We start from the raw sequence: 26,322 nt of genomic DNA, 5'->3' as shown, positions 1-26,322 counted from the left end.
AAAATGACTTTGGAATTCGGGGATTATTAGCTGGTAAAACTAGCATAAATGTCAGATGCAATAAATCTTTGAACAATTTATATTTGAAGACTGAAAAGCTGCTAATGTAGCTTAGTTGTGATGTCTTGTTTCATTAATCATGTCTGTGTGAATGTTTTATACTGTTCTCTCCCAGCAAATGGGCGCAAGCTATAAGGAGCTGAATTAAAGCATGAAAACGCAAGAACTGGTTAATTTGTTACATTTTATGTTTTGACTGTTCCACAGAGTAGGCTGCGATGCTTTAGAGGGATTGTTTGGGCATTTCCGTTCATTTCAATGGAGAAAGAGGATTTAAAGAATGAGTGTGGTCACAGAGCAACTTAAACTAGAAGGTCAAGCTACTACTATTCTGGGGAAGAAAAAAAACACATCTAGCCTAGATGAATGTGAAAGTCTTTTCAGCTTTCTTCAGTACCACTGCGAACAGGTCATCCACTTGCTCGTAAGGGTTGTCACTGTCGTTGGCTTCCTCATCACAATCTAGTCCTGTTGACAAAAGCGATACATTAACTGATAGCTAGCCAATCACAGGTCACAAACCAGCATTCACACTTGTGGACAGTTAATTTAAGGCAGGTGTCTCCAAATGGGTTCCTTCAAGGGTTGATGAATACCCAAAATGGAAGGAAAGCACTGGACGCATTGACATCCTTCAATTTTAATCCATGAAATACACTAAAATCAATCCTGCAACAAATTAAATAGTTCATTTTTTACATCTGCTGAATATTTGTGGTGGACGTAGTCACCATTTTGAGGGATAAGATCTGTTGATGAGGTTCAAAAAGAAAATCTACCACTCACTAACTGCAGCTCGTGACTGTGGACGTCAATGGCAGTGAATGTAAGCCGCAAATGACCACGAAACTACAGCTCTTTATCCAGGTAAACCATGCTAACTTCAAGCTGCACAAGTACCTTGATGTTGGTGTTGGACTGGACATTTAAATAAAGTAATTACATTTAAGAGTCACCGTGGCGATTGTAAGGGGAAACTATGCCATTAAGCAAAAATCACGATTTTGAATGTGTTAGCATAGATATTCATGAATGCAGCCGTGAGTGGGTTTACCTAGTTTCTGTGGCACATTTGCCATGTTTGATGTGGCAGATTCATTCCATGAAGCAAAGCAATGAATCAAGTGGCAACGCAGTAACTATTGTAGATCATTTGTGGCGACTAAACCTACTCAGTTCTCCATTGGCCTACTCTATACTACTAACATGCGTATAAGAAAAAAAAACATTTGAAATAATTAAATTGCTTTGAATAGGCATCATTCCATTTTCTTAGCCAGTTATCCTGACAAGGGTCGCTGGAGCCTATCCCAGCTGTTAATGGGCAGAAGGCAGGGTACACCCTGAACTGATTGCCAGCTAATCACAGGGCACATGGAGACAGAAAACAGTCGCACTTAAAAATCACACCTAAGGGCATTTTAGAGTATCCAATTAATGTTGTGTGTTTTTGGGATGTGGGAGGAAACCGGAGACATTGAGATGCGACGTATGGCAAAGGGAGAGGTGGCGACGGCTAAACGAAGCATGTGACGACATATACGCCAGGTTGGATACGAAAGAAGGAGAAAAGGATCTCTACAGGTTGGCCAGACAGAGGGATAGAGATGGGAAGGATGTGCAGCAAGTAAAGGTGATTAAGGATAACGATGGAAATATGTTGACTGGTGGCAGTAGTGTGCTAAGTAGATGGAAAGAATACTTTGAGAAGTTCATGGATAAAGAAAATGAGAGAGAAGGAAGTGTAGAAGAGGCAAGTGTGAACGACCAAAAAGTGGCAATGATTAGTAAGAAGTTAGAAAGGCATGAACAGGATGAAAAATGGAAAGACAGTTGGTCCTGATGACATACCAGTGGAGGTATGGAAGCAATTTGGAGAGGTGGCTGTGGAGTTTTTGCCAAACTTATTCAATAGAATACTAGTGAGAGATAAGATGCCAGAAGAATGTAGGAAAAGTGTGCTAGTCCCCATTTTCAAGAACAAAGGCGATGTTCAGAGCTGTGGAAACTATAGCGGAATAAAGTTGATGAGCCACACAATGAAGTTATGGGAAAGAGTAATGGAGGCAATACTCAAGACAGAAGTAGCTGCGAGCAACAGTATGGTTTCATGCCTAGAAAGAGTACCACAGATACATTATTTGCCCTGACAATGTTCAGAGTACAGAGAAGGTCAGAAGGAGCTACATTGTGTCTTTGTAGACCTAGAGAAAGCCTGTGACAGTGTACCAGGAGAGAAACTGTTGTACTGCATGTGGAAGTCTGGTGTGGTGGAGAAATATGTTAGAATAGGACAGGACATGTATGAGGGCAGCAGAACAGCGGTGACATGTGCCGTTGGTGTGTCAGAAGAATTTAAGGTGGTGGTGGGACTGCATCAGGGTTCTGCGCTGAGCCCCTTCCTGTTTGCTGTAGTAATTTGTAGCCTGATAGTTGAGGTTAGATTGGAATCCCCTTGGACCACAATATTCCCAGATGATATTGTGATCTGCAGTGAAAGCAGGGAGCAGCCGGAGGAACAATGACAAAGATGGAGGCACGCACAGGAAGGGAGAGGAATGAAGATTAGCCGAAGTAAAACCGACTATATGTACATGAATGAGAGGGGCAGAGGAGGAAGAATGAAGCTCCAAGGAGAAGAGAAGAGACTTCAAATACTTGGGGTCAACAATACAGAGCAACGGTGAGTGTGGTAAGGAAGTGAAGAAATGTGCCCAAGTATGTTGGAACCGCTGGTGGAAGGTGTCTGGTGTGTTATGTGACAGAAAAGTATCCGCCAGGATAAAGGGCAAAGTTTACAAAACAGTGGTGAGGCCGGCCATGATGTACGGAATAGAGATGATGGCACTGAAGAGACAACAGGACGCAGAACTGGAGGTGGCAGAAATGAAGATGTTGAGGTTCTCGTTCGGAGTGAGCAGGTTGGATAAGATTAGAAATGAGCTCATTAGAGGGACAGCCAATGTTGGATGTTTAGGAGACAAGATTCGAGAGAGCAGACTTCGATGGTTTGGACATGTTCAGAGGCCAGAGAGTGAGTATATTGGTAGAAGGATGCTGAGGATGGAGCTCCCAGGCAGAAGAGCGAGAGGAAGACCAAAGAAAAGGTTGATGGCTCTTGTGAGGAAGGACATGAGGACAGTGGATGTTAGAGAGGAAGATGCACGAGAGGCTTAGATGGAAAAAGATGACATTCTGTGGCAACCCCTAACAGGAGAAGCCGAAAAGAAAAGAAGAAGAAGGGAGGAAGCCGGAGTGCCCGGAGAAAACACACACAGGCACGGGGAGAACATACAAACTCCACACAGGGAGGGGCGGGATTGAACCCTGCACCTCAGAACTGTGAGGCCAACGCTTTACAGCTCTGTCACCGTGCTGCCTGGTTTGAAGATTATTTGTTCTTATTTTATAAATTATAGATGATGTTAAAAAGTGTGGATGAAACAAAGTTTTGTTTCAAAGGGAAATGCAGTAAATAAGTTTCTTTCAGCTTGTCCCGTTAGGGCTCACCACACCTTAAATTGTTGGTGTATACAACAAACACAAATCCACAAAAGTGTGGAGTTGTTGGACTCATTTGGACCAAAGTACAAGTTCCACATGAAATCCCACCGCTGGTGCGCCTACATCGTCTGATACCCCATCATCCTTGTGATATTGCAAAGGAGATAGTTTCAGGCACAGCAACCACCCTTTGTCCCCTCATCCTGACAAAAACAAGGCTGGCTCGACATACCAAAGAGAGGGTGAGCATCTCAGAAAAGGGAGGAATGCATGGATGGAGTGGTGAGGGGGTTCCCGTGTTTGGGGCTCACCTGTAACCTTGGTCCCCACTCCCACGTAGGTGTTAGGCATGGCTCTCGCTGCTGAGCCCTGAGGCGTTGCCGACTTGCGGGGCGTCAATGGCGGTGGCAGATGGCTCACATTTGCCTGGGTGGAAGGAGGAAGTCAGCTGCTTCTGGGATTTTAATGCATGACTGCTTTACTGCGGTGATACGTAGAAGTCGCACTCGTCTAATAGCAGATGTTCTCACACTCAGAGATTGAAAGTACGTGCAGTGCTTCACGTTGTCCAAATCTTGTTGCTGCAGCAGTCTCGTGTTAAAGATGTTTACAGGAAAGATGTGACTGCTCAGAGGGGGGGCAGTTCTAATAATGAAACTGAATAAAGAGAACCCCAAGTCATTGTCAGATTGCTTGTAGATCACACGTGTCAAACTCAAGGCCCAGGGTCCAGATCCGGCCCGCCAAATGAATTTATGTGGCACTTGAAGGCAAATCATGTGTCAACTTCCATGATTCTTGTTAAAATCAGGAAAAAAAAATTCCAATTGTCCTACAATAAATGAAAACATTGAACAATTTTGTGTTACCAAACAACAATAGTTAGCCATTACCCTTGATTTCTGATTCCAAATTTAGTTCATAAATTTCATGTGTAAATAAGAGGGGAGTAATGATTTCTATGGTTTCAGTCATCACCGAAATTACAATGTGGCACGCGACAAAAATGAGTTTGATACCCATGTTGTCGAGCCTCGAAATTTGCGGAGAGCTTAAAAAAATTATTATACCATAACATTTTAATCAATGTTCAGAGAAAAGTGTTTTGTGACAAAACAAGATGATGTAATGTCCTGACAATATTTAAAAATCAAATTTCTTTGTACAAGTGCTACAATGTTTGTGTGCACTCAGAAGAAAGAAAAAATTAAACTCTGTTGACCAAAATGGAGTTTAGAATTACCAGTGAAGGAAAATGGCGGCAATCGTGAAACTGTGCATGCCGATAATTTGTGAAGTGAATAGGTAATCATTTTTCATTACTGTATTTTTTTAAAATGAAATGAGTATAATATTGCTAATACTTTAATTGGGGAAAAAACACTACAAATATTTGTTGTTTATTGGGAAGCTGGAATGAATTAATGGCATTTCCATTCATTTAGATGGGGAGAGGTGATTTTGAGTTATTAGTGATGAGCTTGGTCACTGAATGAATGAACCTCCGAAGGCACCAATGTCAAGCATTGTGATGTGTGTTGCTATAACAACATAATTCGTGGATTTGCGTAGGCTCTTGCCAAAAGGCACAAAAATTGACTGCAAAGCAATTTTGAGCTTTGCAGTCATACACAATCATCCTGGGTGTGCCCAGATAGCAGAGCAGCTTCCGCGTCTGTTTGCATGGGCAATCAAGTTTGTCCTCAAGTACAACAGGCTCTACGTGTGCTTTGAAAATGAACATTATCTAAATATAAATATAGGAAATAGAAACTTTGAAAACCCCTGACAGAAAATGTGAAAAAAGGGAAGTGCTGTGTACTTTTCACATGGACTGAAAATGCCACTTACAGTAGTAGCTGGCAGCGGCGAGGAGATCCTTTTGCTTCCTAAAGTCATGTCATCAAAATCTTTGGTCAGGAAGGTTTTGCTTGTTTTGGGTGTCGAGAGTTTCCATTTCGGGGGTCTGGGAGGAGGGATCACAGGAGCAAGGGTCTCTTTTTGAAATTGGTACAAGAACTTGTCCGTCACCTCTGTAACGCAGTCCACTGTGCACTTTGGTGCCTGGTTTGGGGGCCACGGTAGAGGCTGCTGGGTGCAGTACACGGTCATGCAGATCCTCTGGATCGGCATCTCAAAGCAGCGGTCTGGCGTGTGCAAGAAGCTGGCTTGGATGGTGGGCTCCAGAATTCCCCCTTCTATTCGGAGGGATGGGAACTCGACAAGAGGGTCGCTCTCCAGCTCAGGGTCTCGACTCACCACTTTCACATCCATAGGCACTTTCTCAACCAGCTCGTCCAGCGTATACTTCTTGGTGTCAGCCAGCAGCTCCACAAAGTGGCCTTCCATGTACAAAGGCAGATAAATATGGTCCAACTTTTCTCCTTCCTCATCGTCATCCATGTCTTCAAGGCGCTGGCAAACGACTGCATCCACGTGGCCGCACGGCAGTTCGACTTTTTGGCATCCGATAACTTCCAATCGCTCACCGACGCTGAGCCCAGGAAGGCCTTCCTCCTCCACTTCCTCGCAGTCCCTTGTGATGGACACCCTCAATCCCGGAGTTTGGGTGGAGGCCATGTAGAGTTTGTACGCGGAGTCGAACCCCCGGGGACGCCTGCGGAAGCGGGCTGCATACTGCTTGGATACCAGGAAGTACTGCTGCCCCTTGCGGCTCTTCAAAGTGGACATCAAGGTCATGTGCGAGGTTGCCTTTTGGTGGAAAATCAACCGGGTTCCCTTCTGTAGCTGCGCTAGCCAACTGCACTTGAACATAGTCCGCGTATCAGGACCCTCCAGGACTTCCACCACCATGGGGAAGGTTTGATCCTCCTGGGAGTGGACGTCCGGTAGGCTAAGCGGGGTCACAAAGTTGATGTCCTCACATTTGTCGGTGATGTCCACTACATCCACCGCCAAGCTGGATGGGAAGCACAAAATGTTCTTTCTCACTGTCAGCAAAATGAGAGAAAACGTGTTTAGATCATCTCATGGATGGTTTCACTTCAATACTCAAATTAGAAACCCAAAGAGTTGGGGAAAGTTCGCTTACTGCTCATGATGGCGTGGATCTGGTAGATGGGGCTGAGGACTAGGGTGCGTTTACACATGGCAGCGTTGTCAAAGTGGAAGCGTTGACTGCGTAGGTGCGGCGATGTCACAATCTCCATGGGGGTGAAGCGCTCCTCACCCTCGTGCATGTAGAACTCGCCGCGCGTCCCCAGCGGCACTTCCACCTCGGCCGAGGCTTGCCCCGGGCCGAGGTGGACGCGGCACCGGCACAGTTCATCCTTTTCCACCACGGATAACAAGGTCAAGACGGAGCCCGCCCCTAGTGTGATGTCTGCCAACGCCAACTTGGAGCGGCTGGTGAAGGTGACGTGGAGCGAGGAGTCCAAGCCTAACGGCCTCAGCCTGACTAGTTCCTCCACTGTGCTATACGGAGTCTCTTCTGGGATCACCTTCAGCAAGCCTGAAAAAGCACTCAACCTTTGTGACCTGTCCAGGTGATTGTTTTACTATGTGACTGTTGACGAATGTTTCAAAATGTTTGCATATAAACGGTTCATATTAGTATTTTGCCAATTCTCCCTCAAACAAAAACATTTGACGACAGGGCACGGCTACTTAAGATGCTGTATGTGACGTCACGTGACTAAGAAAGCGTAACTGGATTGGCTGGGTGTTGGGTTCTGACATCCTTTGCTAATGTCTGTGACCTGAAGTAACCCTGCCTTTTTTTTTTTACACTGAATTTAGACCAGGGCTTCAGCAACCTTTTTGAGGCTAAGGGCGACTTCGTGAGCACCGATCGTATTAAGGGCTGCGTGACCTGTTTGCGGCAAATTTCAGACTCAGTTCATTACACGTGCATAAAATATTTCTGTTTTAATTTATTGTAGTAAGTGACATTACAGGTATTTTAAAATTTTAATTCAGGTAAGCAAGACAGATTCAGAATTTAAAGCACAAATAATAGTAACAATTTGTGGCCTATGGTATTTTTAGAACACACCTCGCAGGCGCCTTATGTGGTCCTCGCGGGGTACCATTCACCCGCGGGCACCGCATTAGTGACCCCTGATTTAGAACCAGATGAATTTCAGATGGTAAATTTTAGCCAGTTGAATCTCAGCAGACTGGAAAAATAACGTTTTAATTTTGAAAGGTTGATTCTTTTTTTTTTTTTTTTTAAATATGCCAAATTTGTTAACATTGAAAATGTGATCACTTAGAAATAACAATGTGAATTTTAAAATGTAGTCAAAATGTGTATTCAAAAATACAATTTTCAGTGGCATTTTTAATTCAAATCCTCGTGGCACATATTTACTTCCATATGACTGCTGTACTTGGGCATGACACTAGAGCCTTAATTGTTTCCCGGTCAGCGTTCTACATGAAAAACTATTCTCATTTGCCTGGTTAAACAGAGTCAATTATTACAAAATCTCGATTTTTATGGCTTTTTTTTTGGGCCTGTCATCAGTACAGCACCTGTGTGGTTGATGGGTATCTCAAATCTTTCATTATTGCTGACATCCTCGCAGCAGACCGACGAGAGTTTGAGACTGGTGACCTTGATGATGTCCCCGGTGGAGAAGCACACCTCATTCCCAGAAATCTCATAGACGGACCCTTGCAATAATAATAATAATAAAAAAAAATAAAAAAAAAAGAGTAAAGGAGCAGCCATGAGGAGACTTCAAGCACACATTTTATCACTAACAGCAAATTACCTTGGAAGTAGACTCCTGAGCAGACTTGTAGAACTTTTGGCAGACAAGCATTGTCCAGTGAGGCAATGTACTCCTGGAGAGGGAACGCCATTGTTGTGCAGCAAATGGTTCATGTGGGCTGAAGTTGTCACCTGCCTGCTGCTTCATTTTGCTGTCAAAACAAAACCACAAAAGTAAAGGAGGAAGTGACAAAGGCTTTTTGACGATGCTTGTGTGCAGAGAATTTGCTGCAGGACGACAGCATATGCAAATCATTCAACCAGAGAGAGGAAAAACATGCATGCTACATTTATTCAATTGAAAAAATGACATTTATTCAATATTCTTCTCTTCATATCTACAAGAAACTGATTACTAGATTTTGGTTCTTTACTATTATTCTAGTTACACAAATGTAACATGATTTTGGTATTTTACTTTTATCATTTTATTTTACATGAAAGATTTTTTAGCTTTTCTTAGTTTGTTTTGCATCAAACTGAAAATGTTGTATTATTTCCATTTTATTTAACATAAAATGGACTTATTTGATTTTATTTTCAGTTAATAATGTAAAAATAGCCTCTGAACACACATGTACAGTAAATTTGTCATTTTAAATAGTTTTGAATGTTTACTATACTGCTTGAAGCACATTTGCTTGCCATGATGTCCGTAAGCTGCACTGGACTGTACTTTTTTTTTTTTTTTAAGTAATGCAGTGCCTATAAAAACAAGGAAGTAACCTTTCACTTTTCCAGAGGTGGGACCAAGGCATTGGTTTGCAAATTACATGGAAGTCTCATCGTGTCTTTGCCTTCAAGTCCAAAGTCAAAACTTTGAACTGAAAGTCAAGTTGCAACTTCTACACTTTGACACTCAAAGTCTAGGACTTCCTTGTCTTGACTTGGAACTTGACCTGGGACTTTAGTGCTAGACTTGAGACTGACTTTTAACTTGCAGAGCTATGACTTGGGTCCATGACCCACTTTGGAGTCCCATCCCTCCAGTTGAGGATCACTGGTATAAACCACGTTATTCAGTAGTTAAATTATTGGACACAAACAAACCACCTCATCAAAAGTATTACCAAACATTCCAGCCTTAAAACAAGCACAAGGATAAAATTATGTACCCTAGCACTTATTCATTAAACTAATTAATGTTCATTAAACTCTTCTTTTTGTATTTACATTTAACAATAAAAGTTATTCATTCATTCTTGGAAGTGTCATTCTTGGGGTCATTCCTGGAAATCATTTGTTGTATTGTTTTTCACTTCCAGCCCATCAAAAATACAGGGAAATTCTAATGGCAAAGGTAGAGTCGGAACAAAACAAACATTCACCATCAACAAAACAGGACATCTCAAACACAGACAATTGAATTGACCTCATTCAGAGCCAACGATCAGGTAAGAACTCTTACTACGGACAGAGAGATGGATGGATGGCCATGACACTTAAATTAAACACACGTACTAAGTTGCAATAAATTGAAAGGGAAAGTTAAGTTTATTAAGTCTCAGTCTTCAGTTTATGAAGTTGACTATAATGAACATATTTGATTGACAGGTGAAGGGCTTGTCTCCAGCGCCTTCAGTGGACCAACCACACCGTTTTGTAGCTTGAGGGCCTTATTTTTTCATTATTTCAGAGGCATTAAATAATAATAAAATACAAAGTATGCTTTTATCATTTATTGTGATAAATATTTTGTTTTGATGAACAACGCCGCTGACGATAGTGCACTCAGCTGCGAGCGACGACAACACTGTAAAGCGGCCCAGCTCAGCCCTGGCCGAAACCGTGATCGGCTCGTAGCGGCAGGGGCCGCGGTGGCTCGTCGCGCCCGGGCCACGGCATTGTCGTCGCTCGCGGCTGAGTATGCTACATACTGTCATACTGTCGGGGAGACTGTTATTAGTTAGAAGTGATGCACAAATCATCTAAATATGGCTTGAAACGATAGTGCAATATCGCCCCGGTCACTTCACTCGATTGTGAGATGTTCTCTTCTTCAAAAAAAAAGCTTCCGTGTCAGAAGGGGCATCGGAAAAAATTGTCACGTTTGACAAAAAAATCTCAATTGACCTGTTCTTTAGAAGCCGGTAAAGACATAGTAATTTTCATTTTTTTCTTTTTTTTTCAAGGTAGAATTGTTTTAATTGTACATATCCCATGGGTGCATGTCTCAGAGTCAGGAAATCCTTGACCAAAATTGTCAAACTTAAAAAAAAAAAAAAAAAAAAAGACAAACTTAAGTCTAAAGCAGCAATTAGTTAAACTTTTTAGCCACACACCCCTTTCAACATTTGCATGCCCTCTTAGTCATGCACACCCTTGAAAAAAATCAAAAAGAAGCCTGTATATAACCAATAGACTTATGTCTATTTTCATGTTTTTGACTGTAAAATGGGAAAAAAAAAATCTTGTACACTCCCAGTGTCTCTCAATGTCTGAACTACAAGAGGTCGAATGCACGTCCAGTGAGAGTTGGCATGAACAGAAAATCAGTAAAAAATTAAGCATGCTGTCTGGATTAGGAGACAAGTAGACAATTTGGAAGACAATGTGTATTGATATTGCAATTCAATTCTTGCTGTGTAAATTAAATAAAATGAGTATGTATTATGACTATGTATAGAAGATAAAGGCAGAGTATGCACTCTGCTGTATTTCTCAACTCCAGGAAGAACATCTTACAGGTGACTGACTGGCTGGTGGTGGTTTCCACCGTCAGCATCGCCCGATGCCTCCCAGGGGAAATGCTACCAAGCCCTGCAGGTCCTCTACTACCCACTATTTAACACGCCTAACAACGACTATGATATCGGCCTCCTGCATACCATCGTTGACATTGACATGAGGAGTAAGAGTTCATTTCACAGTGTTATTTTTATCATTATATGCCTTCAAGAAGCATATTAATGAAATGTGGTGAGCTTTGTTTACTGTAAAGTCATATGTACCCATATGACTTTACCCTTCTAAAAAGCACTCTGTGCATACTCATCCAGATGCAAGCAGCAGTCCTGCTTTCTTTCTGAATAAACAAAGTAGGTGCAATATCATCACACGGAACCTTTTCTAACCAAGGTTCTAAAGTCTGAAATTAGAATACTGTCATGAGCAGAACACGGGGTTGGACCCAAATGCACGACTCTGGAGATGTAGAGGCAGTTCGGGAAATGTACAGTATTTATTGAGTCCAGTGTCGGGGATCAGGCAGGCAGTCAACGGGAGCAGCAGTAAGAAGGACGTCAGGTATAGGAGGCAGGCCAGCGGGCAGGCAAGGGTCGGTACACGGCAGATCAGGAATTGGATTATGAGAGTGCAGGAACGAGGCATGAAGCAACGATCTGGCAAAGGCCAGAGCGTACGTGTGGTTCTATATAATTGGGATGTGATAACTAGAGACGAGGCGCAGGTGTGCGCCACCCCTGATTGCGGCAGGTGCCACATCGGGGACAGGTATGGCCAGGGCAGGGTTAACACTTCAACACCTTGTCTGAGCAAAGAAATTTTGTCCATAGATGTTGTGAACAATACCGGTGACAACGGGCAGCCTTGGCGCAGTCCAACTCTCACCGGAAATGAGTCCGACTTATTGACGGCAATGCGGACCGAATTCCGACAGCGGTCGTCCAGGACCCAAACAGCCCGTATCAGGGGGTTCGGTACCCCCATACTCCCGAAGAACCCCCCACAAGACTCCGTGAGGGACACGGTCGAACGCCTTCTCCAAGTCCACAAAATAGATTTAGACTGGTTGGGCAAACTCCTATGCACCCTCAAGGATCCTGCCGAGGGTGTAGAGCTGGTCCACTGTTCCACGGCCAGGACGAAAACCACATTGCTCCTCCGGAATCTGAGATTCGACTTCCCGACTGACCCTCCTCTCCAGTACCCCTGAATCGACCTTACCAGGGAGGGTGAGGAGTGTGATCCCCCTGTAGTTGGAACACACCCTCTGGTCCCCCTTCTTGAAAAGTGGGACCACCACCCCAGTCAGGCAATCCAGAAGCACTGTCCCCGATGTGCATGCAATGTTGTGGAGGCGTGTCAACCAGGACAGCCCCACAACATCCAGAGCCTTTAGGAACACTGGACGAATCTCATCCACCCCCGGGGACCTGCCACCAAGGAGCTTTTTAACCACCTCAGTGACCTCAACCCTAGAGATAGAAGATTCCGCCTCAGAGAACCCAGACTCAACTTCCTCATGGGAAGGCATGTTGGTGGACTGTATCTTTATTTTTTACGAAAAAGGACAAACTCAGACTTCATCATTCGTGCACTAACCGTAGTAGTGTCGTCACTGCACTATTTGTATATCTGATGTTGACCAAAAGTAGCCACTTATGTGCCTGAGAACTATATGCCTTATTTGCAGAATTGGCATTGTTCCAGGTTATCCCACAAGTCACATTAACCTGCTTAAATTTCTGCAAGACTCTGCACCATTTGCAAAGTTGTGTCTCTACCATAACATCGAAGTCTTACTCACCTCAAACTGCTCTAAAATGTTTGAGGACTTTGCATCATCTGTACAATTGTCACTATCAGCATTACCATAAAACTGGTAACCTTTCATTGTTCAGTGAGTCCTTAGTGTGTTTTTATGCTATTAGCACAGGTCGGTTGTCGCACAAGTGCTCCGACTACTGGAGACAAATTCCTTGTGTTTTGGCATACTTGTCAAATAAAGATGATTCTGTTTTGAAAAAAAAAAAATAATGAAAAAAGTAAAACTACTCAAAAAAAGAAATACAGGTACAACAATAGTCATCTCTTTGTCAAATAAAGTAAATCAAATTACTTACTTTGACGGAAGCGTATTGCTGCCACTACGGACTTTCAAGAAAAAAAAATGACTGAAAAAAGTAAAACTACTCGCCTTTAGAATACCTGTCATAAGTGTAAAGGAAATTGATCCGTACTTTATGCTTAATCTAATTTTTACAATCGTATTCCTTTTGCTAATCCACTAAGGATAAGGACATAAGTAACGTGAATTATTATTATATTACATAGAGATATGTTTTACTATTTTGTACCTTAAGGAAAACTGAAGAGTGCACTACAGCTATCATTGATACCGTCACAACCGGGCCGATCGATGCAGAAATTGCATTTATTTTCAAATAAACGTCCCATTAAAATGGTTTCCTCATTCTATTCCGTATGTGAACTTTATACAAGTAGTGTCACATTACACATTAACACATAAACTGGCATAAGATTATGTCTATAAACTGGACTCTGGAGTTAAACTGTCTAACTATTTACCGATTGTTGATTTTGTCAGACAACCAGGCAGCTCGCGGCGCCTCCTCGCAGTTTATTGCGACAATCTGTACGCCACTTCTCTTCCGTGAACGACCGTCATAAGTAGGCAAAGGGCGGTCGAAGACAGGAGGACAATGTGCTCGGTGATAACGAAGGTGACCGCGAACCGACGCTGCCTGGCAGTAACGCTTGGTGGTCTCCGCAGGTACACCGAGGGCTTGAACGCCTCGGCAGCCGGGGACCGCCGCCTGTGCGCGGGCACAATAGCCCGCGGTGTCCTGCGAGAAGGGGGCAGGACGTACTCATCTGGGACGCAATTGAACGACCTGCTTCTCTTCAGACAGGTAACGTTCACTTAAATGACGATTATGGCATTTGTGGCTCTGTTTACTTTATTCGTTCGGCTTTCTCCTAGCTCTGTAGCGTTAGCTTAATTAGCATCGCTAGCTGTCTCTTGTCACAGCTCGTAAACTACAGTAATCTTTTGAAAACACCCTTTTCGCGTCATAATGCTTGTAATGCCACGACAAATAAGGTGACCCAATTCTGTGGAAAGAGCGTTAAATATATGTATTAGTTGAACTAACGCAGTCACAGCAGGTTCCTTCCTTCTTCGCAAGCAAATGACAAAGATGTCATACAAAAGTTATAAAACGTTCTTTCCCCAATAAGCTTTCTCCCCCCCCCCCCCCCGACATGAACTTGTTCCTCTTTCCACAGAAATAACACAAACTCAGATTAAGTTCTTCTAAAAGTGTCCTTTTCTTTCCCCGAAAGTTTCAAACATAATAAAATAGACATTGTAAATTGTTGAACAATTTAGTCGTCTAACGGCATGGCTTGCGTTGTAAAACCGCACCACTCCAGCTCTTTGACATTCGTTTTTTAAATGTACAGTAGAGGTGTCCAGATGAGACAGAGCGACCGTAACTTGGAAGCCCATACAGTATCCTAGGTTCTAAAGTTTCTAACTTGTATAAGTTACTGCCTTTGCATTGTAAATTAATGCCATGTCTTTGGTGATGTCCAGTGCATGTCACCTGGGAATAAACTCCATCCATTTTCTTAGCCGCTTATCCTCACAAGTGTCACGGGGAGTGCTGGAACCGATCCCAGCTGTCAACGGGCAGGAGGCGTGGTACACCCTGAACTGGTTACCAGCCAATCGCAGGGCACATAGAGACAAACAGCTGCACTCACAATCATACCTATGAGCAATTTAGAGTGTCCAATTAATGTTGCATGTTTTTGGGACTTAGGCACTTGCCTAAGTGTAGTGGTTGTCTCATTCGGGTGAAAAACAGCCCTTTTCATTCGCAGCCCTTATAATTTGTACCTGACAATACAAGTGTAGGAGGGATGAGTAATCCCGGCGCTGTTCCATTTTATCCTTATGTGTCCTTTCACCCTTATCAGGCTGTCCTCTGATGGCACCATCATGTGATAAACAAACCATACAAGTATAACTTCTTATGGCCTGGGTTACTTTTAGTTTCAAGCAAGCGTTACTAAATGAGAAGTATATGGATAATACTGTTTAACAGTTCAAGTTTAAACTTTCACATATAAATGATTTGATGTGATTAAAACTGTTGCAAATAACTCATTTAACAATGCATTGTTCAATGTTTAGCCGAAACATTAATTAATATTAAGTAGGCTTTAAACAATCTCTATTTTTTGGACTGATTACTGATTGTTAAGTTAAACAACGATAGGTGATAACCAATTTGATCAGAAGATAGAGCTACAGTGAAGAAAATAAGTATTTGAACATCCTGCTATATTGCAAGTTCTCCCACTTGGAAATCATGCAGGGGACTGAAATTTTCATCGTAGGTGCATGTCCACTGTGAGAGAGAGAAATCACAATATATGATTCATTTTAACAATTTATTTGTGTGACACAGGTGCAAATAAGTATTTGAACACCTGACAAAACCAATGTTAATATTTGGTTTCTAAGTGGGAAAACTTGCAATATAACAGGATGATCAAATACTTATTTTCTTCACTGTACTTAAATGACCTGTTCATTTGCTGTATATGCTTGTGTAAAAAACTTCTATACACATAGTACAATAAATAATCTTACAGTATCTTTAGCTATTTATGGCAGGGAGGCATAATGACAGACTGAACTTTTCAATTATATGGCAATAAGTACATCCACTAATTAGTGTATCTACTTTTTATTACACATTTGTTGGTTAGTGTGCCTGGTGATTTTTAAATTTAAAATATGTCCCTTGACACAGTAAAGGTTAGCAATCACTTCTGTGATCTATGCAGTGGGCTGCTAAGAAAATGGATGTTCATAATTTGGACACCCTTTATTTAAACAATGCTAACTTTTTTGACCCAGCCCCCTAAAAGAAAAAGAATTGAGAATGCTTTGGACCTGGAATCGAAACGAGGAACCAGAATCTGGCGCGAAATCGCTCAAATGAAAACAATCCCTAGCCCCATGTATAATTGTAGCATCAGTTTTGTCATATATAAATAACAACAAACGTGCATTTCGCGTGTGAGAAGCTGTTTGAATCAGAGAGCAGCACCTACACATACCTGCTAGCTGACGCCAACACCAAGGACGCCATTCTTATTGACCCCGTACTGGAGACCATCGACAGGGACTTGAAGCTTATTGGTGAACTTGGCCTTCAATTGAGAGTAGCAGGTCAGTAAGTTAAAATGTTATTATTCAAGCCTTTTATTGCCTCATTGAATGAGCTTTGTCGTGTTCCCAAGTGAACACTCACTGTCACGCGGACCACATCACCAGCACGGGGCTGATGAAGACGAGGCTCCCCGGGTTGAAAAGCGCCATCTCCAAATTCAGCGGTGCCATGGCGGACATCCTGCTGTCTGAGGGAGACAGGATCACCTTTGGAAAACATGTAAGAGAATATGTACTGTAATCTAACTGTCATTCAGGGAATACATGCAATTATCCACTAATGTAACGTAAAACATCCTTACTTTGGATCACATGGGTACCTAAATCTTCACTCAATGTCACAACCAAAATTAAGAAAAGGTATGTATGCATTGTAGGGATCCAAAACAATATCCGAGCAAAACTCATAGCACCCCTTGGAGTCATCAATTAACTATCACTCCCTACAGTATCTGACGGTGAGAGAAACACCAGGACACACAGATGGCTGCATGACCCTGGTGACGCAGGATCAGTGCATGGCGTTCACCGGAGATGCATTGCTCATACGAGGATGCGGCAGGACAGACTTCCAGCAAGGTACACCGTGTTTCTCTCGTCTCTCTAAACTGTTGGAAGGTTTACAGTGCCAGGTTCACCCTCCGGCTGACAAAGTTACATTAAATAGATGCGTCACTACTAGGGTTCAGTATCGTTTGAATTTGATCGATTGTGGTTCCTTTGTCTCGTGATGAGATTCTGAGGCCCATTGTTTTCCTGTTCATGTGTGACCATCACCTCAAGTTGCAGCATGATAATGCATGCGTCCATGTTGCATGGATTTGTACAGAATTTGTGGAAGGTGAAAGCATCCCAGTTTTTGAATGGCTAACATACTCCCTTAGACATGTCACCCACTGAGAATGATTGGGATGCTCTCTATTGGCGTATATGACAGCGTGTTCCAGTTCTTGCTAAAATCCAGCAACTTCGCACAGGCATTGAAGATGAGTGGACCAATTTTCTACAATCAACAACCTGATCAACTCTTGACAATGCGAAGTTCATTAGGGTGGTCCTGCACATCGAAATCCTCTTCATATTCCAACACATTGCTCGCTATTGTGTAGTGTGTTTGTCAATTGCCACATCCCTTCCAGTATCCCTTGTACTGGATAGAGTAACTGCCCCCCAGTGTCTTGAGCTTCAGGTATGTTCGAGTTGGGCTCAATATATGTAATAAAATCAAATTTTTAGCTGAACTTCTTTTTCCTTCGGCTTGTCTCCTTAGGAGTCGCCGCAGCGTGTCACCTTTTTCTATCTAAGCCTATCTCATGCATTCTCCTCTCTCACACCCACTGTCCTCATGTCCTTCCTCACAAGAGCCATCAACCTTTTCTTTGGTCTTCCTCTCGCTCTTCTGCCTGGCAGCTCCATCCACAGCACCCTTCTACCAATATACTCACTCTCTTGCCTCTGAACATGTCCAAACCATCAAAGTCTGCTCTCTCTAACCTTGTCTCCTCAACATCCAACTTTGGCTGTCCCTCTAATGAGCTCATTTTAATCCTATCCAACCTGTTCACACCAAGCGAGAACCTCAGCATCTTTATTTCTGCTACCTCCGGTTCCGGTTCCTGTTGTCCCTTCAGGGCCATCGTCTCTAATCCGTAATTCATGGCCGGCCTCACCACTGTTTTGTAAACGTTGCCCTTCATCCTAGTGGAGACTCTTCTGTCGCATAGAACACCAGACACCTTCCGCCGACTGTTGCATCCTGCTTGGACCTGTTTCTTCACTTCTTTACCACACTCACCGTTGATCTGTATTGTTGGCCCCAAGTATTTGAAGTCTTCCACCCTCGCTATCTCTTCTCCCTGGAGCTTCACTCTTCCTCCTCCGCCTCTTTGATTCACGCACATATATTCTGTTTTACTTCGGCTCATCTTCATTCCTCACCTTTCCAGTGCGTACCTACATCTTTCCAATTGTTCCTCCGCCTGCTCCCTGCTTTAACTGCAGACCACAATATCATCTGCTAACATCATGGTCCAAGGGGATTCCAATCCAACCTCGTCTGTCAGCCCATCTATTTCTACCGCAATCAGGGAGGGGCTCAGCGCGGATCCCTGATGCAGTTTTTATTTATTGTTATTTTATTTATTTCATTTCGTTTATTTATTTATTTATTTTTTTCATTATTAGAATGCAGCCCTATGGGGGCACAAACCAGTGCAATCTGTAGGCCGGTCCCAAGCCCGGATAAATGCAGAGGGTTGCGTCAGGAAGGGCATCCGGCGTAAAAACTGTGCCAAACAAATATGAGCGTTCATCTAAAGAATCCCATACCGGATCGGTCGTGGCCCGGGTTAACAACGCCCGCCCCCGGCACTGCTAACCTGCAGGGCGTCGGTGGAAATTCAGCTACTGTGGGTCGAAGACAAAGAAGAGGAGGAAACCGGATCCAGCGTCAGAAGAAAAAGAGGAATGCACAGAGCCTACAACTGAGTGTAGGGACTTTGAATGTTGGGACTATGACAGGAAAAGCTCAGGAGTTGGTTGACATGATGATTAGGAGAAAGGTTGATATTCTGTGCATCCAAGAGAGCAGGTGGAAAGGTAGTAAGGCTAGAAGTTTGGGAGCAGGGTTTAAATTATTCTACCACGGAGTAGATGGGAAGAGAAATGGAGTAGGGGTTATTTTAAAGGAAGAGCTGGCTAAGAATGTCTTGGAGGTGAAAAGAGTATCAGATCGAGTGATGAGACTAAAATTTGAAATTGAAGGTGTTATGTATAATGTGGTTAGCGGCTATGCACCACAGGTAGGATGTGACCTAGAGTTGAAAGAGAAATTCTGGAAGGAACTAGATGAAGTAGTTCTGAGCATCCCAGACAGCGAGAGAGTTGTGATTGGTGCAGATTGTAACGGACATATTGGTAAAGGAAACAGGGGCGATGAAGAAGTGATGGGTAAGTACGGCATCCAGGAAAGGAACTTTGAAGGGCAGATGGTGGTGGACTTTGCAAAAAGGATGGAGATGGCTGTAGTGAACACTTATTTCCAAAAGAGGGAGGAACATATAGTGACCTACAAGAGCGGCGGTAGAACCACGCAGGTAGATTATATTTTGTGCAGACGATGTAATCTGAAGGAGGTTACTGACTGTAAAGTAGTGGTAGGGGAGAGTGTAGCTCGACAGCATAGGATGGTAGTATGTAGGATGATTCTGGTGGTGGGTAGGAAGATTAAGAAGACAAAGGTAGAGCAGAGAACCAGGTGGTGGAAGCTGAGAAAGGAAGAATGTCGTGCGGCCTTCCGGAAAGAGGTGAGACAGGCTCTCGATGGACAACCGAAGCTCCTGGAAGACTGGACGACGACAGCCAAGATGATCAGAGAGACAGGCAGGAGAGTACTTGGTGTGTCATCTGGTAGGAAAGGGGAGAAGGAGACTTGGTGGTGGAACCCCATAATACAGGGAGTCATACAAGGAAAGAGATTAGCGAAGAAGAAGTGGGATACTGAGAGGACTGAGGAGAGGCGAAAGGAGTACATCGAGATGCGACGTAGGGCAAAGGTAGAGGTGGCAAAGGCTAAACAAGAGGCATATGAAGACATGTACACCAGGTTGGACACGAAAGAAGGAGAAAAGGATCTCTACAGGTTGGCCAGACAGAGGGATAGAGATGGGAAGGATGTGCAGCAGGTCAGGGTGATTAAGGATAGAGATGGAAATGTGTTGACTGGTGCCGGTAGTGTACTAAATAGATGGAAAGAATACTTTGAGAAGTTGTTGAATGAAGAAAATGAGAGAGAAGGAAGAGTTGAAGAGGCAAGAGTGAAGGACCAGGAAGTGGAAATGATTACTAAGGGGGAAGTCAGAAAGGCATTACAAAGGATGAAAAATGGGAAGGCAGTTGGTCCTGATGACATACCGGTAGAGGTATGGAAGCATTTGGAGAGATGGCTGTGGAGTTTTTGACCAACTTATTCAACAGAATACTAGCGGGCGAAAAGATGCCTGAAGAATGGAGGAAAAGTGTTCTAGTTCCCATTTTTAAGAACAAAGGGGATGTTCAGAGCTGTGGGAACTATAGAGGAATAAAGTTGATGAGCCACACAATGAAGTTATGGGAAAGAGTAGTGGAGGCTAGACTCAGGTCAGAAGTAAGTATCTGCGAGCAACAGTATGGTTTCATGCCTAGAAAGAGTACCACAGATGCATTATTTGCCTTGAGGATGCTCGTGGAAAAGTACAGAGAAGGTCAGAAGGAGCTACATTGTGTCTTTGTGGATCTAGAGAAAGCCTATGACAGAGTACCAAGAGAGGAACTGTGGTACTGCATGCGTAAGTCTGGTGTGGCAGAGAAGTATGTTAAAATAGTACAGGACATGTATGATGGCAGCAGAACAATGGTGAGGTGTGCCTTAGGTTTGACAGAGGAATTTAAGGTGGAGGTGGGACTGCATCAGGGATCAGCTCTGAGCCCCTTCCTGTTTGCAGTGGTAATGGATAGGCTGACAGATGAGGTTAGACTGGAATCCCCTTGGACCATGATGTTCGCAGATGATATTGTCATATGCAGTGAAAGCAGGGAGCATGCAGAGGAACAATTGGAAAGATGGAGACATGCACTGGAAAGGAGAGGAATGAAGATTAGCCGAAGTAAAACAGAATATATGTGCGTGAATGAGAAAAGTAGAGGGGGAAGAGTGATGCTACAGGGAGAAGAGATAGCGAGGGTGGATGACTTCAAATACTTGGGGTCAACAATACAGAGCAATGGAGAGTGTGGTCAGGAAGTGAAGAAACGGGTCCAAGCAGGTTGGAACAGCTGGCGAAAGGTGTCTGGTGTGTTATGTGACAGAAGAGTGTCTGCTAGGATGAAGGGCAAAGTTTACAAAACAGTGGTGAGGCCGGCCATGATGTACGGATTAGAGACAGTGGCACTGAAGAGAAACAACAGGAATCTGAACTGGAGGTGGCAGAAATGAAGATGTTGAGGTTCTCGCTCGGAGTGACCAGGTTGGATAGGATTAGAAATGAGCTCATTAGAGGGACAGCCAAAGCTGGATGTTTTGGAGACAAGATTCGAGAGAGCAGACTTCGATGGTTTGGACATGTCCAGAGGCGAGAGAGTGAGTATATTGGTAGAAGGATGCTGAGAATGGAGCTCTCAGGCAAAAGAGCGAGAGGAAGACCAAAGAGAAGGTTTATGGATGTGGTGAGGGAAGACATGAGGGCAGTTGGGGTTAGAGAGGAAGATGCAGGAGATAGGCTAAGATGGCAAAAGATGACACGCTGTGGCGACCCCTAACGGGACAAGCCGAAAGGAAAAGAAGAAGAAGAAGATTTTTTTCATTATTAGCTGGACTATAGTCAGCAATTTGCTGGAAGTTACATCCAGGTATTACCTAAAATATATCCAATGCAAATATGAATTTTAACTGACTGTCATCTTTGTCATCGGACCTTTTAATGGTTGGGGATGACTAGAACCCTTCCTAGAGCTGGCCGTCTGGCCAAACTGATGATATGTGAGTCGCCAGAGTTAATTCATGATTTAACAAAGGGGCGTTTCCCTTTTCATATGCGGCCAGCTAGCTGAATAGATTTTTTGTTTCCCTTTTCATACGCGGCCAGGTAGCTGAATAGATTTTTTTTTTCTTCAATAAACTGTTTTACGACTGCATTTTATGTTTAGATGGCTTATCTATGTGTGATATTTACATTTGTTCGATGATCTTAAACCTTAAAGTGGGGAAAATAGGCGGAAGATGAGAATTTGAGAAGGGTGAAAATACTTTTTCATGGCAGTGTACCTGTTGAGGTGTAGAAGCATATAGGAAACGTGGCTGTTGAGTTTTTGACCAGGTTGTTGAACACAATTCTAGCGGGTGAGAAGATCCCTGAGGAATGAACGGAGAATGTGCTGGTGAAGAATGTGCAGAGCTTTGCGAACTGTAGAAGAATAAAATTGATGAGCCACACACAATGAAGGAATAGGAAATCATCATGGAGGCGAGACTCACGACGGAAGTGAGTATTTGCTACCGACACTGGAGTCATGCCTTGGAAGAGTGCCCCAGATGCATTGTTTGACTTGAGGGTGTTGATGGAGAAGTACAGAGAAGCTTCATTTTGTCTTTGTAGATCTAGAATAAGCCCATGACAGAGTAGACTGAGAGGAACTGGTGTACTGCTTGTGGAAGTTTGGAGAAGCCGAGAAGTATGCTTGAATAGTACAGAACCCGAGGTTAGACTGGAATTCTCATGAACCATAATGTTCACAGATGACATTGTGATCTGCAGTTAAAGCAAGGAGCAGGTGGAGGAACAGTTTGAAAGGTGGAGGCATGCACTGGAAAGGAGAGGAATGAAGATTAGCTGAAGTGAAACAGAATATATGTGCATAAATGGGAGAGGTGGAGGGGGGAGAGTGAGGCTACAAGGAAAAGAGGTAGGGAGGGTGGAAGGCTTTAGATAGTTGGGGCCAACAGTCCAGAGCAATGAGGAGTGAGATAAGGAAGTGAAGAAACCAAATCAAGTACTGTAGGTTGGAATGGGTGGAGGAATGTGTCAGGTGCGATGAGGTTATTGAGACGTTGAGATTCTCCCTAGGAGTGTCCAAGTTGGATATGGTTAGATATGAGCTCATCAGCGGGAGACGGAGTTATAGAGCGCAGAGTTCGAAAAGATGGACACATCCAGAGGAGAGAGAGAGAGAGAGAAGGGTAATGAGAATGGAGCTGCCGGGCAAGAGGGCTAGAGGAAGACCAAAGAGAAGGTTGATTGATTGATTTAGTGAGGGAAGACATGAGGGCAGTTGCGGCCAGAGAGGAGGATGCTTACATGGAAAAGGATGATGCGCGGTGGCAAGCCATTAGGGTCGCTGTGGTGATCCTAATGCGACAAGCTGAAAGGAAAGATTTTTCACTCAACACCGTTACATATTGTTTGTTGTAAAGTAGTGTAGCAATAAAAATAAAGATCTTTCCCTAGCCATAATCATGCAGCCCAACATGGTCATGTAATACTATGAATTGTACTACTTTACCTGACCCAGAACAGGATTAAGCATTGTTGAGAATGGATGAATGTACTTTACTACTTTATTTTAGCTGCAGTCAATGTACTCTATCTTCTTGACCCTTGTTTAACAGTTAAGAAGAATGACACTTTATAGTTATAATGGTTTGAGCCTGCAACCAATAAAATAACATTACATTATTTCCTCTTGGAGAGCTTGACTTGAAAGTCATCTTTGGAGGTTCTGTCAATACATACTGGAGAGCCTTTGTGTTTGTAATTCCCACTTACAAACACAAGATGGCACTATTTAACTTAGTGCTTAAATTGCTGAGCCGTTGACCTTTTCTGTCTCCATCAGGTTGCCCCAAGCGGCTCTACACTTCCGTTCACCATAAGATCTTCACCCTGCCCGACCACTGCCTCATTTACCCGGCACATGACTATCTCGGTGGGCAATGTTTGTGTATCACTTAAGTAACTTCAGACCAGTGCTGATAATTAACATTCCAGGTCAGACGGTGTCCACAGTTGGTGAGGAACGCATGTTAAATCCTCGCTTGACGAAGAGCTTGGAAGAGTTCGTCACAATCATGGAGAACCTGAATCTTCCAAAGCCTTCCAAAATAGGTATGAAATCTTCAGTAATATAATGTCAGTCAACCACCACATCGCCTCAAGCGGGTTACACAAACCGATTTTTTTTTTTTAAATGTGGGAAATACCACACACGATGGAAAAAAAATCTCTGTGTGCTTACTGTTATAATCGTGGTGTACTCCAGATGATCAACACAACATAAAAGACTGTCTGGTGTTGAACCCGTTAGTGGCAGGATGGTGCCACACGGCATCCAGACTGATGGAAAATATAAAGAATGAGACGTTGTTGCAGCAGTAACAGAAATAGTAGTTGTAGATTAAGAAGAAATACAAAACGTGAAGATAGTTGTTTGGGTCTCTCTGGCTGTGGTTGCAACATTGTCTTGTAGTCTTTTCTTTTTTTTTTGTGGTGAATGACATTTGAGACACATCCCACAAACACTTAATACAGTTAGTTGCTCCTCTATTTGTGTCCGGCAACAGGTAAAGTGAGCTTCCTGATTGGCTATCATTTGTTCACAATCCCAGAGTCAATGGTCTGGCCCAACTCTGTGTTGACTGCACATACAAGCATTTGCTGTTGTGAATTTTAGACAGCTTTAATATTTATGACAGTTTTGGATCAGATTGAAGCGGAGAAAAATACTATTAATACAATCTACACCTATATTAAACATTATGTTATAATATGGCAGCACTGTGTATGAGTGTTTAGGCCATCTGCCTCACAGTTCTGTGGACCTGGGTGTAAATCCAGCTTTCGATATGCGGAGTTTGTATGTTCTCCCCATGCCTTGTATGCATTTTCTTCAGCTACTTTGGTTTCCTCCCACATCCACAAAACATGCATGTTGAGTTCGCTGAAGACTCTAAATTGCCCGTAGGTGTTCATTTGAGTAGGAACGGTTGTTTATGTGTGCCCTGTGATTGGCTGGCAACCAGTACAGGGTGTACCCCGCCTCGTGCCCGAAGATAGCTGAGATAAGCGCCAGCACTTCTGCGACCCTTGTGAGGATAAGCGGCTAAGAAAATGGATGGATGGATGGATGGATGGGTGGGTGGGTTTTACAGTTATGACGACCCGGGTTCAATCCCAGCCTTCCTTGTGTGGAGTTTGCATGTTCTCCTTATGCCTCCTTAAGTTTTGTCTGGGCACTCCGGTTTCCTCCCGCATCCTAAAAACATGCAACATTAATTGGACACTCTAAATTGCCCCTAGGTGGGATCGTGAGTGGGGCTGTTTGTCCCTCTGTGCCCTGCGGTTGGCTGGTAAACCAGTTCAGGGTGTACCCCGCCTCCTGCCTGTTGACAGCAACTCCAGCGAACCATGTGAGGGCAAGCGGCTAAAAAAATGGATGGATGGATGGATGGATGAATGGGTCTGTGTGTACTGTAACCTGCGTTATCGCTGAAGCTTCTCTTTTGTCTCATTGCAGAAATTTCAGTGCCTGCAAATCTGGTCTGTGGAGTTCATCACTTTTGAACACAATGCACAGGAATGGACTTAAATCAAAAGTATTCCAAATTGTTTTTTGTTGTTGTTGTTTCTATATCCTGTCAAGTGCAAGCATCTTATTCTATTGTAAATTTGCCCTCATGGAAAGCTCGTGCTATGTATCAACGTATTGAACTGTACCCTTTGCATTGGGAATCACTGAGGGCCATGTTTCGATTGCATAAGTTGAAAACATTGACTCACTGACTGACTATGAGTCAACCCTCTTGCCGTGCCTGTAAGACAGGTTTTTTTTTTCTTTCAAAATCATGGTTGAAGAGGAGTATCAGCCCCTGACACACACCTACAACACAGCAACATCTGGCCATCATGTAGTTTAATAATAATAATCCAAATTAGCTTTTGTTAATTTTTCTATGTTAGCATGAATTTAAGTTATGTTAGCAGTAGGAGATGGATGGATTCTGCCATTTTCAGTTGGTACTGTACTGGATGCAGAGTACTTGATGTTCATACAATATGAGGAATTGTAAAATAGTAAAACTACCCACCCAAAGTGTCATACAATTTACAGTGGTGCCATGAGGTATGAATTTAATTTGTGACCATGCTCATAACTCAAAACACTTGTATCTAAAGTCCTATTACCTTTGAAATGAATATAAATCCATTTCTCTTGTTTCTTGCTGCCTGTGAAAAAAACCCTAAATGTGAGAATTTTTTTTTAATATGGCAAATAACACTCTATAATATTGCACTTTATTATAAAACATATCATAGTAATAACATAGTTAAATATAATGTAATTATTTAAACAATGTAAATATTTAAACAGTTTGTACATCATGATTCATTCATTGTGGCTCCTCCTGGTGTGCCCAAATGGCCACCAGGGACCGTATTTTACAGTCATATTGACACAAATGTATAGACCTGTCACAATAATTACGATATGGAGTTATTCTTCGATAAATAAAATGGACACAATAGTTTTTACTGAGTCA

General features: G+C 43.1%; 2 protein-coding genes across 5 annotated transcripts; one reads left to right on the top strand and one right to left on the bottom strand.

The window, feature by feature from the left end:
- Nucleotides 1-33: 33 nt before the first annotated feature.
- On the bottom strand, nt 34-16,102 carry themis2 (thymocyte selection associated family member 2). Of its 4 annotated transcripts, XR_009794931.1 has the most exons (8): nt 14,161-16,102; nt 8,304-8,454; nt 8,062-8,202; nt 6,617-7,036; nt 5,416-6,515; nt 4,095-4,221; nt 3,876-3,990; nt 514-528 (listed from the first exon to the last, which is right to left on the bottom strand). XR_009794931.1 is itself a non-coding variant. In XM_061819313.1 (7 exons), the coding sequence occupies exons 2-7, from the start codon at nt 8,392-8,394 to the stop codon at nt 419-421; spliced, it is 1,977 nt and encodes a 658-aa protein (XP_061675297.1). In that variant the 5' UTR covers nt 8,395-8,454; nt 14,161-16,102; the 3' UTR covers nt 34-418. The 4 variants fall into 4 exon arrangements, 3 of the variants coding, with proteins under 3 accessions (XP_061675297.1, XP_061675298.1, XP_061675299.1); XM_061819313.1 differs by lacking the exon at nt 4,095-4,221 and having other exon boundaries at nt 34-528; XM_061819314.1 differs by lacking the exons at nt 4,095-4,221; nt 14,161-16,102 and adding an exon at nt 13,574-13,713 and having other exon boundaries at nt 34-528.
- ethe1 (ETHE1 persulfide dioxygenase) lies at nt 13,701-26,322 on the top strand. The gene is made up of 7 exons (XM_061819318.1): nt 13,701-13,917; nt 16,109-16,253; nt 16,325-16,473; nt 16,703-16,832; nt 23,622-23,711; nt 23,774-23,890; nt 25,299-26,322. The coding sequence occupies exons 1-7, from the start codon at nt 13,708-13,710 to the stop codon at nt 25,343-25,345; spliced, it is 888 nt and encodes a 295-aa protein (XP_061675302.1). The 5' UTR covers nt 13,701-13,707; the 3' UTR covers nt 25,346-26,322.

The sequence above is a fragment of the Syngnathoides biaculeatus genome, chromosome 5 (genome assembly GCF_019802595.1).
Source record: "Syngnathoides biaculeatus isolate LvHL_M chromosome 5, ASM1980259v1, whole genome shotgun sequence".
Lineage (NCBI taxonomy): Eukaryota > Metazoa > Chordata > Actinopteri > Syngnathiformes > Syngnathidae > Syngnathoides > Syngnathoides biaculeatus.
Note: the sequence above shows the minus strand (reverse complement) of the source record. Positions and strands in the feature narration are given on the sequence as shown.